The 14,065-nt window shown below is 57.6% G+C and overlaps 1 protein-coding gene across 1 annotated transcript; it reads right to left on the minus strand.

Annotated features, from left to right (window-relative positions):
• Positions 1–255: 255 nt before the first annotated feature.
• Positions 256–11,057, minus strand: DENND2D (DENN domain containing 2D). Its single transcript, XM_034069852.1, has 12 exons — positions 10,688–11,057; positions 8,063–8,232; positions 7,317–7,429; positions 6,865–6,934; positions 6,058–6,135; positions 5,828–5,968; positions 4,069–4,217; positions 3,783–3,960; positions 3,305–3,346; positions 2,895–2,985; positions 2,231–2,470; positions 256–1,051 (listed from the first exon to the last, which is right to left on the minus strand). The coding sequence occupies exons 1-12, from the start codon at positions 11,004–11,006 to the stop codon at positions 990–992; spliced, it is 1,653 nt and encodes a 550-aa protein (XP_033925743.1). The 5' UTR covers positions 11,007–11,057; the 3' UTR covers positions 256–989.
• Positions 11,058–14,065: the final 3,008 nt, after the last annotated feature.

A 14,065-nucleotide genomic window follows, 5' to 3' on the forward strand; every position in this document is an offset into this window, starting at 1 on the left:
AATGATAATACCAAGCTTCTGTTCAGTGTTCAGACCAACCCTTGGAACTTGCTGATCAGGAACCCCAGCCCTTGCTGGGTATCTGGCCCTGGTTTGCCTGGGAAGGAAACCCAGCTTCAAGATTCCTTCCCTGGAGGAGTGTGTTAGGAAAGGGGGAGAACCAGAGTTCAGCTTTAACTCAGCTGCAGGCATCGTTTCAGAGTCAGGGCTTCAATGAACTGCGAGGGTTTAAAAGAAGTTGACATCAAAACCAGAGACGAGGAGGATGTTGATGTGTTTTACTGCTGGATTTAACAAATACTTCCTCCCCACTCGAAGCTGTTGATCAGCCATTTCCCTCTACTACAAAACACAGCCCTGTGGCCTTCACAGTTTGCTTATAGCACAAATAAATAACCTGCTGGAAAAGACTCTTTTTGTTTCTATAAAGAGCTAAACTGGGCTCTAAGTGGTCCCAGGCAGCTGCTGTAGAGGAAACCACCACAACCATCCCTGCTGCTATTTAACAATGAGTGTATCTTGATAGAAAATCCAATGAAACAGTTGTTAACAATAGAAACCTTGGAAGCTTGTCCCATAGGATGTTACTGATTTGCAAACCCTAGCTTTGTTTGCATGGGGAATAACACTATTTCTACTCATCTTCTTCTCTAACAACTACTCTACAGCCTTTGTTGTCCTGCAGCCAGCTCCCCGACTTCCCTCAGTGCTGCCTGCTTGGGGGTCCAAGTCTCTGCATAGGGCTGGGCACTGGGAGCTGCAGTTTGTGCCTGGTGCTAGTGAGAGCAGAGGAGTGAGCACAGCCCTCTTGCTACTCAGTGCAAACAGGGTTTTCCAGTGCCACGATGCCCTGAGGAAAGAAGAGTAAAGCTGGAAACTGGTGTTTGGACATCTCATGAGTCACAGATGGGTAGGAACTGGTGGACAGATCCAGTAGAGGCCGGGATGTCCGTGGTGCTGCTGGCAGTGACCCTGCTCCAGGCCGGCCCTCAGGAATCCCTTCGGTGCTTCTTCTGTTCCTGGTACTCTGTTATTTTCCGCTGGAAATAGGCTGTGGATGAGGAGAGGTCGGTGGTGAGAAACAAGTGTTGGGCTGCACAGACCTGGGAATGCAGGAGCCAAACTGTGCTGGGGGATGGACAACTGCAGGCAGGTGAGGAGCCCTGGGAAATCCAGGACTGTTGCAGTTCTGCCCCATACCTCCCAGATGGGCTTTATAGTGCTGGGTTAGGCGAAGGTTTTAACCCACGTGTTCACTCCTGTTCAGGTTTTGTGTTTCCTCTCCACCAACCAAGGAAGAGAGGAAATTGGAGACCGTGTTCCTAGGGCAGTAGCCAAAAAGGTGACATAGACTGGGAATATGATGAGAAAGCTGGGATTGGGCCATCCCTCTTTCCCAACTCCAGATCCATGTCCGCCCAGGCTGCCTGGGCCTGGATCAGCATCAGTGCAGCAGCAGGGCCAGGGCATCCTGTGCTCAGCTCTGGGCCCCTCACTGCAAGAGAGACCTTGAGGGGCTGGATGGGGCCAGGGAAGGGAATGGAGCTGGAGCAGGGCCTGGAGCACAAGAGATGGGGAACGGCTGAGGGAGCTGAGGGGGTTCAGATGGAGAAGAGAAGGCTCAGGGGGCACCTGATGGCTCCATCCAAGTGCCTGCAGGAGGATGGAGCCAGGAGGGGCTGGGCTCTGCTCCCAAGGGATGGGACAAGAGGAAGCAGCCTCAACCCAAGGTAATGCCAGGATGTCTCTGGCCACTGATGGGTGTTTTGAGTGGCTTCCTCACCCTCTGTCTCCCATTTGCCCCCATCCCATGTTGGGAGCAGGCTCAGCTCTGCCCAGTGCCCTGTAACTGCCTGGGAAGGGGGAAGGACCAGCCCAGCTGTGCAGAGATGAGTCAGGGCTCATAGGCAGCACCATCAGGAGCCAGCTCCCAGCTGCTGCCTGTGAACAAGCCAAATATTTGTGCTGCTGCCGCCGTGTTTGCCGAATCCCTGTGCTCTGGGAAGCCTCCCCCGTCACAGGCATGCAATGGGACCTGAGATGAGCCCAGGGATGGCTTTGATTGCTTCAGAAGGACAGAGAAACGCAGGCGTTGAAGCAAACGGCTGCTGCTCACTGCCCTGAGCACCCTCAGCCTCCAGCTGCATCCAGATGCATGGAGCATCTCTTTCCTTTAACCAAGCTTCCCAGAGCTCCCCCTACCCAGCGAGGGGAGGGATGGGGCCGTTACCTTCCTGTGGGATCCTGCTCTTTTCCGCTTCCTCAATGAACAGGGAGAACATGTTGGTCTTCACAAACTTCTTCACGAACCTGCGGCTGGCCCTGGAGGTGATGGCTTTGCAGAAGGCTCTCTCCTGGAAGGCTCCTGATCCGCTTCTGCTCCACTTGATGTGCGAGGCATAGTGCCCGACCGTCCGCACAAAGAAGTGCACAAAGGCTTCGGAGACGAACGCGTTCACCTGCTCGGGTGCTGGAAGAGGACGTGGAGCACGAGAGGTGGGGATGGGACCTCGGATCACATCAGTGTAACCTCTTGGGCTTGCATCCCAAGCAATGATTTGCTTCAAACCTCCCTCTGTCACTAAACCAAGACGAGACCTTTTGCTAAGGGAGCACTGCCTCTTTGCTCTTTGCTTTCCAGGGTGGCAGCATCTTTGCAGGCCAAATATTGGCAAAAGCTGGTTTTATCAGCAGAATTAGATGTTCCTGCTCTCATGTTCTGCAGGACAGGGCAAACGCCGAGGGATTTCCCTCCTGTGGCTGCATTTGGTTGCAAACTGGGGCAGAAACATCCCAGAGCAGGTCCCTTTGGGGTTATAATTTCACTGAGGGCTCTGGCCATCTGCAGAGAGCAGCTTGTGTGTGTTTTACTGTACAGAAAGAGGCATCCTTACTGTGTACGTTGTTGTTGTTGTTGTGCCTGTTCAGAGACGTCAGCATCTCACTCTGCAGCTTGATGGGCAAGATCTCCTCCTCATCGCCAACCTGGAAGGCAACGGGGCCATGAGGAACGTGGTCCTGGTGGGAACCCAGCTGAGATGGGCACAGGCAGTGGTGAGTGCAGCCCAGTTTGGTGATCATCACTGCAGGGTGATGCTGGCAGTGGGATGCCCAACACGTGGACCATACAAGTTGGATGCAGTGGCCATAGACATCCCTTCATGGCACATTCCCCCTGGATGGGTGACACTGAGACATCTCTGCCCCCCAGAATGTGAAGGCTGCTGGGAAGCTGGTACAGAGGGGGAAAGGGGCCCTTCCTAGAGCACACCCCAGCCCCAAGCCCTGCATGGGGGGTACCTACCGCCCGGAGGATCTTCCCTTCGCAGAGGTCAATGATCAGAGCCTAGAAGAGAGCAGAGAGGACCAGGTTTAACCCTACCGAGGCATCCAGGCTTCCTCCCACCTTGTGTGGGCTCCGAGCAGTGTGTCCACAGCCCATGAGGGTAGGATCGGTCCCTCTGTGCTGGAGGGAGCAGGGCATCCCCCCAGGGCTGTGTTTGCTGCAGGCTTGGTGGCTCATCTCCACTTGTGCAAGGCTGGGAACAGCAGCTCCGTGATACCCAGGGTCAGGGTTGTAGGTCCTGAGGTATCCGGCAGTGCCAAGGAGGATGTGCAGACATTGCCAACAGGAGGGGGCATGCAAGAAGCCCCAATCTCCATCCTCCATGGATGGGAAAAGGGCACAACCAGAGCCTCCAGCCCTGAAGCCACCCCAACCCCAGGGTCACTGAGTACCCGATGGCTCCATCCGGATGCGTTCCCCTGCCCGGATGAAATACCTCCTCCATCGGCTGGTCCAGGACCCGCTCCAGGTGCCGCATCTGGATGCCGACCATGAAGGGTGTGGGGCAGCAGACGGTGTCGAGCAGGCACTCGGGTACCACAGGGATGTAGGTGTGAGCCCAGGTGAAGGGGTAGAGGAGAGCGGCCACAGCATGGATGCACTGCGAGAGGACACTGCGGGACAAGGAGCCATTGCAACAGGAAAGGGGATTTCAGCACTTGGAGGGGAGATCCCAGCCCAAGCTCAGCTGCATCCTTCCCTCCTCCTGCTTTGGGTTTCACCTGAGCTCCTGCGCCAGGAAGATGAGCCGTCGCTCCAGCACCGCCGAGGCAAAGATGTGCAGGATGAGCTGGGGGCTGAGCTGCTGGAGCAGAGCCTGGAATTCCACGTGCTCCAGGTGGGCATCCACAGGCCGGGTGAGCTCAATGAGCTGCCAAGGGAGAGCCACCAAACCCTGGCTTAGGAGGTGCAGCTCCCGAGGTGATGCAGGAGCAGTCAAGGACCCAGAGCTTGAAGCAGCTTAGAATCATAGACCCATGGAGTGGTTTGGGTTGAAGGGACCTTAAAGCTCACCCAGCTCCAACCCTTTACTATGGGCAGGGACACCTTTCACTGGAGCAGCTTGCTCCAAGCCCCATCCAACCTGCCCTTGAACACTGCATCCCTCTGCAAGGAGCAAACCTCATCTTGTCCTGCTCAGGGCTTTGGGCTGTGCAGCACTGGGGCTGCAGGGAGCCAGTGGCACTGTGGGATTCAGTTATTTGAGCACTGGGTTTTTAACCAAAATCCCTCTTTTTCCAGTGCTCACAAGTAGGAGATGGGCAGGGATGTGCCCCCATCTCAGCACCTGACGGCTCCAGCTGCTAGGAAAGGGCTGTAAAGCCCACAGAGCTTCCTCAGAAGCCTCTCTAGGGCCAGCTCGCTGATTCCTGGCTAAGGTGGCCCAAAAGTGCAGGATTTAATGGCCATTTGCAGGTGATCCATCTGTGCCTCTGGCTTTACTGCATGCAGGTCCCCTGGCTGGAAGCTCTGCCCTGCTGCAGGCAGCCCCGAGGGGGTGACCACTGAAGGGTTAACAGGAGCATCAGCTTTAGAAGGGGAAAATCCCTGTGCTCCATCCATGTGCCAGGAAGCATCTCCCAGCACCAGCCTTGCCCAGGCTTCCTGCACCAATCCTGCACAATCCTGGCTCCCACCCAGCCCTTTCCCTGTTCTCCTCCCCCTGCTCAGCCCCTGCCTGGAGCCCCAGAGCCCGGCTCCTTCGAAGAACTTCCTTACCCATCCTCCCTCCCGTCCCCCCCAGCTGCGCTCCCATGGCCGGGCCCTTGGCCAGAGCATTGAGCAACCTGCAGAGCCCTTGCACAAGCCTTCCGGGATGAAGAAACCTCCTGCACTTTGATATCCAGCTGCCACATTGCCCTGGACAGGAGGGATCCTGCTCTCAGGCCCATCCCAGCAGGATGCATCCCGGGGTGCTCAGCACTGAGCTTGTGTTGCCGGTGCCAGGGCAGATCCTCCTTGGGTTTCCACCCCAGTTTTGCCCCAAGGAAAGGCTCTGCCTGCACGAGCCTGGGATGTGTGGGGTGAGAGGAGCCCCATGGGCACCGTGCTTGGATCTGCTTAGCACAGGTAAAGGCTGGGGTTGGTGCATCAGCTCCTGCACCCCAAGAACCCTCCCTGCTGCACCCAGAGCTACAAACACCAGCTCACGAGCAGGATGCAGCCCCAGCACAAAGCATCACACATAAAAGCTGTGCAAGCACCAAGGAGTTAAATGGGGTCTGGGGAGGTTCTGTGCTCAAGGCTGATGGAGCTGCAGAGATGGGGCAGCATCACCTCTAGGTGGGCTCCATCCTCATCCTCATCCTTGCTGCTCTCCTCCTGGATGAGGAGGGATGTGGTACCCATACTCTCAGGGCATGAGGCCCCCAGCCTGACCCAGTGCTCCAGTGGGCACCCATGGGTTCTATGGATGTGGAGGCTGCTCCCAACAATAGCCTGGGCTCCCTATGTGGGAACAGCCCAGGGACCTGCACCAACCTCTGTGCCTGACTCAGGGATGAAGCTTTTAATGGTGACGGTTTTCCCTGGAGCTGGGAAGGGCGATTCCCGCAGGCCCTGCATGAAGGGGTAAATCACTGCCATGGAGATCTGCCTCCTCTTCTCCACCTCATCCAGGATCTGCAGAGGGGGGGAAAGCAACCTGGGAAACCCTGCAGGCAACAGAGAGGCTGCTGGGGCCGTGCCGCATGGCACCACCACAGCCTTACCTTGGAGAAGAGCCCAAAGCAGCCCAGGCAGCTGATGATGCAGAAGACCTCAGGGAGACGGACGCCACGGCCGGATGGCTGGAAAAGGATGGGAAAAGGGGTCTGAGCATCACCCAGCCCCACTGCACCGGCTCCATGCTCACCCCAGGATACCCAGTCACTTGCTGGGGGAGTTTCAGTGCTGGGATTCATGGATGCTGTTGGGGCTGGAAAGCAGAGGGTGCCTGGGAAGTCAGATGCTAATGCTGTTAATCACCTTGGTGTATTCCCAAACTCCACCCCCCATCCAGACACACATCCTCTGAGGCATCCTTGGGGCTAATCCTGCCTCCTACTGAATTAGGGACCATCAGGATGAGGGCCTAGGTTTCTTTCCCCCTTTCCAATTGGACTCTCCTGGGTCTATTCACTCTCTGAGCTTTCAGCCCTCAGGACATCCTGTTCCAACAGGCAGAGCTCAGCCCTGGATACAGAAGTGGGAAGTTTCAGCAGGGAATGAAGGGTGGTGGGATCCAGCAAGTCACCAAACTGTGGTCTATGGCTTTATGTCTGTGTATAAGCAGACTGTGCATCAATCAGCAGCCAAAGGACATCTCCATCACACCTTGCACCCCATGAGCTGGCCAAACCCTTTAAAACAGGGTTGAGGGCATCCGGATGTGCATCCGCATCCCTGTCAAGGCAAGTGGCTTCCTAAGGCACCTCCCTGTACTTTGGGTATGGCAGAAGCATGGTGACCCCCCATGGGGATGGGTGACACGGCCACCACTGGGCCAGCAATGGGTGTCTGGGCAGGGGGATGCTCACCAGCAGCCGCCTGCAGTAGCCGATCTTCCTGCTGCCATCCACATTGGTCAGGACGAAGGAAAAGGTCTCACTGCAAGGAGGGACAACATGGGAATGGGATGGGATGGCACTGGATGGGATGGAATGGGATGGGATGGAATGGGATTGAATGGGATGGAATGGGATGAGATTGAATGGAATGGGTTGGGATGGAATGTGATTGAATAGGATGGGATGGAATGGGATGAGATTGAATGGAATGGGTTGGAATGAGATGGGATGGGATGGGATGGAATGGGATTGAATGGGATGGAATGGGATGGGATTGAATGGAATGGGTTGGGATGGGATGGAATGGGATGGGATGGAATGGGATGGGATTGAATGGAATGGGATGGAATAGGATGGGATAGAATGGGATGGGAAGGGATGGGATGGCTCCTCCAGCCCAGAGCCCGCAGTGCGGTTGGTACCTGGTGAACTTGGTGACAGGGGCCCAGTTGTTGCCATCAGGGAAGCAGAAGAGGGGGATGGCCTGCAGGAGACGCTCCTCCTCCTCCTTCTGGCCCTTCAGCAGGTTCTCCCGCTGCAATGAGGCAATGCCAAGAGTCGGGGTGAGGGAGGGCACCCCCAGTCCCAGGCCATGGGGTAGGTGCATCGCAAAGCAAACCCTGGCTCAGCCCGAAGCAGAAGATGCTGCACATCCCTGTGCATCCCCCCAGAGTCCAGGGGTTTGCTTCTTTCCCCCCATGGATTATGGGACACAACAGAGGCACCCAGGGCCCACTCTCCAAACAGGAGATCCTGTTTTGATGGGATTGGAAGGGATGGGATAGAATGGGATGGAATGGGATGGGATTGAATGTGATGGAATGTGATAGAATGGGATGGGATGGAATGGGATGGGGTGGAATGTGATGGAATGGGATGGGGTGGGATGTGATGGGATGGAATGGGATGGAATGGGATGGGATCTCCTCCTGTGCCACCTCCCCAAGGTGAGATTTTTTCCCTTCCTGGACAGGAATTCATGGATCGCCCCTGGGATTACTGCCATGGGGTCTGTGGCCCCAGGCTTGGACCAGGCAGGCAAAGCCCTGGGGTTTGGAGCTGCAGCTCAAGGGCAGGAGCTCCTTTTCTCTTCTCCTCCCCTGGCTCCTGTAATGGAGCAAACCCCCCCCCCCCCCCCTTTTCCCTCTGGGAAGACAGGACTCTGCACCTTTGGGAACTGATAGGTTATCTTGGGCTCGTAGCGTCCATCCGACAGCTGCTTCAGGGACACCACCACCAGGTACTCGAAGAAGAACTGGCCAGCAGAACAGAGGAGAGGGCTCCGCTCCCCTGCCTTCCCCTGCAAGGGGCTCTCTGCACCTGGAGCCTCCTCTTTGCCTGGACATGGATAGGGAAGAGGAACGGATTTATGAGTCCTTTGGGGAAAACCAAAGCGGCATCCGATGCCCCCAGGCCTCCTTTGCTCCATCCCAGTGAGGGACTCCCAGAGCAGAGCCAGATGTGGGATGGGGGGGTCCTCTGCATCCAGCATCTGCAGGAAGCTGTGGGAATGCTTTCCCAGCTGGTAACTTCACTCCCTTAGGGGAAACCAGCCCAGCAAGCAAACAGCACAGATCTCCTTTGAGCACCTCCAAAGGCTCCAGGAAAGTGGTTCCCAACCTCTCCCTGCTGCACGTCTTCAATCCTGGGAACTCTCATTGTAAGTGAGCTCCTTGAGGGTTTACCCTAAACCACAGCTCCCAAAGCAAAGCGATTCCCTGGGAAGCATCAGCTGCCATAACCTGAAAAACAAGGCAAAGAGCCTGGACTGACATCTCCAATGGATGATGATGGTGGAGCTGGGAAGGAGCTGATGGGAGGCTGCAGCCAGGCCATGGCTCAGCCCTTCCCTCTCCTGCTTGTGGCTCTGCATTCCCACTTCCTGGCACCAAAACTGTCCCAGGCTTGGTATCATCTCTGATAACAGTGGGAGCTGGAACAGAAAAGCTGGAGCTGCTCCTAGAACAGGCAGGAACATAAGCGTGTGGCTCGATGGAATATCTGACTCCCATGTTTCATCCCTGCATCCCGGAGTTTGGTCCTGGGCTCAGATTGTGCCACAGCTCAGCAGGGCCATGGCCATAGTCCATCCTCCTCCTCCCTGGTGCATGACACCCATCTGTGCATCCCTGCAGCTCTGCAGCCACCTCCTTTCGCCTGGAATCACCTTTCCAGCCTTTACTCCAGGGCATCAGGAGCCGATGGGAGCAGAAAGCTCACCCAAGGTGACACTCACGGTCCCATCTTGGATGTCCCATTCCTGCATCTACTCTGAGGCTGCTCCATCTCTGCATGCAAAGTCCTTCCTCTTGGCAAGGTGGGAGTCATCCCAAAGAGATCCCTTTGCAGCAGGAGCATCCCGAGGATGAGACCCAGCTGTGGACACCTCTGGTTTGTCCTTTGTGGGGATCACCAAGGTGCTCCAGGCCAGGGATAAAGGGTTGATAGGATGCTCTTTGCTTCTCCAGCTCCTCCTTGGAATGCTCCAGCAATGGCTCCAGTCCAGTCTCCCTATGGGGCTGGGGCAGGAGGTTGTTGCTGGTGGGACTGCAGGGAATCAGGCTGTGCAGTGAGGAGGGCTGCTGATGTCCCCCATCCTTGCTGGACACCAGCATCAGCTGTTTTCCCACAGGAGATTGTCAGGGAAAGGTGAAAGTCCAGTTAAATCCTGTCTATCCAGCCCTGTCCTGCATTTCAGGGAATACAGGAGGCGCTCACAAGGAAGGGCTGGATTTGCATCTCATCCATAGGGTTTCCAAAGAGCTGCTCTGCCTGCCTCTCACAGAGTGACCCATGGGCCTGGCCAAAGCACATCCACTATGGTGGGGCATGCCCAGAGTTTGGGATCTGGTTGCAAAGCCCTCACAGGCAGAGCCTGAACCCCCCCCAGGACCACAACACCCATCCCTGGGCTGGAAGGGGCTCTCTGGGGGCCATGCAGATGGGTTTAATGCGGCATCAGAGGGCCCAGCATGCCCCAGATGGCACCAGGGCTGGTGGTGGTAAAAGACATCCTGCTGCATATGCAGCTTCCTCAGCCAGAACAGGGGATGCTTATCAAGGGCTGTGCTCTGATGTGGTACAACCGGACCTGGCACCATGGTGAGGGGGGGGACGTGGACCCTGCTGCCCGTGCTTGCAGCACCCCCCCTGCCCCAGCAGGGAGGAAATGGCTTTTCCTTATCAACCCTTTTCTGTTGAGCTCGGAAAAGCCTCCCTGGCACCCAGAGCGAGAGGCAGCCAGCACAGAACAGACCCCAAAGGGGGCAATTGCAGGGAGAGCCCCAATCCTCAGGCTGTCCCATCCGGTAGCTGGGGAAAAGCTCCCATACCCCAAAGGGCCGACTCCTGTGCTGTCCTCTAAAGGCCCCGCAGCACTGACCCGTCGTGGATGCCCTCCGTCCTCCGGCACATCCCGCACTCGGCTGGGAAAGCTCAATGTGGTGATAGGGAACCCGTGGGGCTGGGCTCTGGGAGCAGGGAACCGCACTGGGGGCTCACAGGGGATGGGGGCAGCTCCTGCGCTATGGGATGCATTGGGCTAAGCCCCTGGGGTTGGAGCAAGCCCCGGCAGATGCGGGCGCTCCGCACGGGCAGGACCGAGCCGATCCCGTCTCCGGTTACCGTCGGTCGCACCCGACGTGGCCGCACTGCCCTGCCCGGGAGAGTCCCCGCTCCGCCGGCAGCCGGGCCCCGTCAGCCGCAGCCCCGGCACCGACACGAGCACCGGTACCGGTACCGGCACCTCCCGGAGCCCGGCTGCGGTCCCCGGCGTCCGCCTCCCGACCCTCACCTCTGCGGCCGGAGCGCCGCAGGCTCCGTCGGAAGAAGTTGCCGATGGAAGCCATGGTGGCTGCGGCGCAGAGCGGCCCCGGTGCGGTCCCGGTGCGGCCCCGGTGTGGTCCCGGTGCGGCGCAGCGCGGCCCGGCGGGGAGGGCTCCGCTTCCGCCCTCCGCGCTTTCGCTTTCCCGGGGGAGGAGGGACGGGACGGGGCGGAGAGGAGAGGAGGAGCGGGGGGAGCCGGGCAGCACCTGGCACCGGATGGGCACCGGGAGCCCGCCCAGGGCTCCGGTGGGGTCCCGGGAGCACCGGGCACCGAGAGGCCCCGGCATGGAGGTGCCGGAGGCACCGGGTATGAGGATATTGGGAGCACCACTGGGTACGAGGATGCCAGGAGGAAGCGGGCATGGGGCATCCGAGAGAACTGGGAATGGGGATATTGGGAGCACAGAGCATAGGGGAGCCAGGAGCACCAGGCAGGGGGATCCCAGGAGGGACCTGGATAGGGGGGTCTTGGAGACACAGGAATGAGGGAGCTAAGCATCCCTGCAATGGGGCTGAGCATCCCACTGGGGAGCCTGGGGAAGGATATGGAGCACGGTTGGATACAGGGAGGGAAGCAGAGTAAGGGACCCTGGGAATGAAGGGTGCCTTCACCCTGCACCAGAGGGGACAAATGGTCCCAAACATCCAGCAGCCCTGCCTGAGCCCTGCTCTGGCCTCCCTATCTACTCCAAGCCCTTCTCCCACTGGGAACCTGCTGATGCCAGTGATGGTGCCAAGTGCTGCTGGGGTGAATGATCCCGTGGAGGTTTGGGGTCTCCCACAGTGCAATGTGATGGGGAGTCAGCTTGAGGATACCGCCATACTTTCACTTGCACGGCCTGGGAGCTTATCCTGATTCCACTTGGGAATGCCGGCCGGGTTGCGCTGGCATTTCTTCATCAGACAGAGATTTATTCCCCATATCAGTGACTCAGAGGTGCCAGCTCCGGGGCTGGAGGCCAGTTGCCATCTGACTCTGTTACAGAGACAACAGCTCCTTAGTGCTGCGACACAGTGGTCACCCTGGCCCGGGTATGAAACCGGGTACCCATGGATCCACTTGGCTTTGCTGGGTGATTTTCTTGCTCCAGACCCACCAATGAGGGAAGACTCTTGAAAACCAGGGATCTCCTTTCCCCATCCCACACCCCTCATATTTCCCCTGCTGCCTTTAGGCTTATGCAGTAGTGAAGCACAGAGCTACCGGTTCTGAGGCCCTTAGGTGTGATGAGCTGGGCACAGTTCTCATCCTTAGTGCCAGAGCAGGGCCGTTTGCAGGTGTAAGACCAGGTTTCCTACCTTGAACACCATCCTTTCTTCCTTCACATCACCTCCCAGCCCCTTTCCTGCTCTTCCCTTCCCCGAGCGTGGTTTGGAGCTCAAGGAGGGATTTGCCAGCTCACAGATGGGGTGAATGCTTTCGAAACCTCCCCCGGCCGGGATGCTGCAGCCTCATTGGGGTTATCAGGGAGTTGCTGGTCCGGGATAGGTTCTGGCTGATCCTGAATGGGTGGAGGAGCACTCGTGCTTCCCGCAGGAGAGGGCAGCGGGTTTGTTTGCGCTCAGGACTTGCTCTCGGGAGAAATTTCCTCTTGGCACGAAAGGGAAATCAAAAGTTAGGGGGTTTCCCTCTGGATTTTAGAGGAAAATCCCATGTTTCCTGGAACCCGGAGCCGCTTCAGGAACGCGGCTGCTGCCCTCAGCCAAGAGAAATCCCCGCATTCCTTGGTTTTGTTCCCCATATACCCAAGTCTTTTCTGCTTTCTCTCTTTAAGGCAAGTCCCTGCCTGCGATCCCCCCTCGATAACGCCGTGTTCCCAGCTCCGAAGCCTCCCCGCTCCCTTGGAACACTGTCCCTTTGTGCCCCTGCCCCGATCCAGCAAACCTGGAGGTTGCGCTCTTGGACATTCCCACTGAAAGCTCCTTCCTGCAGGAACGCGGCCGCCCACCGGGATAACAAACGGGCACATTGTGGGATCGCCGCTGCCCTGTCCCCAAGGCCAAAGTTGTTTCACTTCCCTAAACCAGCCCCGGGGAGTTTTGTGTTGGGTTTCCAGCCCTGGAGCGGATGAAAACCCGCTGGGATTCGGCTGGAATCCGCTCAGCCTCCAAACGGTATCGGCAGATAACGTTGTAAGCATCCCATAGGACGGGAACGGCCTCACTGCTTGCCCCGCAGCTCCTCAGCCTCCTCCTCTTGAGGCTCAGCTTCCTGCCCACCTCATCCCGGTGCACCCTCACCCCTTCCCTGTCCCCTCGCTGGCTGCTGTGTTTCAGGGGGTATCAGGATGCTGGAGAAGCTCACAGCCAGGCTGGGATTGGGATCTGGAGATGGTTTGGTTGCAGCATCCCTGGCAGGGAGGTCCCGAGGCTGCTGATGGGTGTTCCCCCCACCCCCCACCCCCCCCCCGATGTCCTTGTTTCCAGCCTTTCCCAGCCAGGGAGTTTCTCCCACTGGATGGCAGCATTAGAGCAAAGAACCATGTCCAGGAGCCCTTTTGGGAGAGGGGACCTTGCTCCAGAGGGATCTGTCTCTCTGGTTACCTGCTCTTGGGCTGAGGACGTGCAGGTTCAGTTCATTTGTGTTCGCACGGTTCCTGCCACTGATGCTTCGCTCACTGCCCTGTTTGGTGCTTGCTGAACACCCCCAGCTCCCCAAAACGGGGTGGCCTCTGCCTGCTCCTCTTCCTCACGGTGCTTTGTGGGTGTAGGGGGACCTGTCAGGACAGGGGGGACGGGTCTGAGAGCCAGATGGGACTCTGGTGTCAGACTGGGCAAGGAGGAGAGATGTCAACCCTTATGGAACACCAACACCATTGCTCCTTAGCACGGCGCATCCCCATTCCCCAGAGCCCTGGTGCTGCAGTTGCTGGGGTGCAGAGAGCCCTGAGTCATAGACCTCCAAGAGAGGACATTTCTGCATCAAAGAAAGCTTCAGGGACCATTTCTTGCATGGGGGCTGCACAATGCCTGGGGATTAGAAAACACAGCTCGTGTGGCCCCTTTTCCTTGCACCCAATGGTTTTCATCCCAAGTATTTCATTCACCTTTAGGGTTTCCCCAGTGCAGGGAAACTGCTCCTTTCTGAGGCTGTTTAATGGTCAGGAGGTGCAAAGACATCTCAGTTTACAGGCTCGGGCCAGGCTGGCATCGCTGTTTGCAAGCAGGAAGCCATAGATAGAAAGGGTCAAGGCACAGAGCTCAGCCTCAGGTGTAGGATGGGATCATCCCCAGTCCCTCCTGCTTGACTTGGCCTGGGTTCAAGTGCCAGCTCAGGGCCATTTTAGCCTTGGGGGTGTGTTTCAGGGGTCAATCTCCTGCAGCATGCAAAGGCTACGGCTGGTTT

Source organism: Melopsittacus undulatus, chromosome 16, assembly GCF_012275295.1.
Source record: "Melopsittacus undulatus isolate bMelUnd1 chromosome 16, bMelUnd1.mat.Z, whole genome shotgun sequence".
Taxonomy (NCBI): Eukaryota; Metazoa; Chordata; class Aves; order Psittaciformes; family Psittaculidae; genus Melopsittacus; species Melopsittacus undulatus.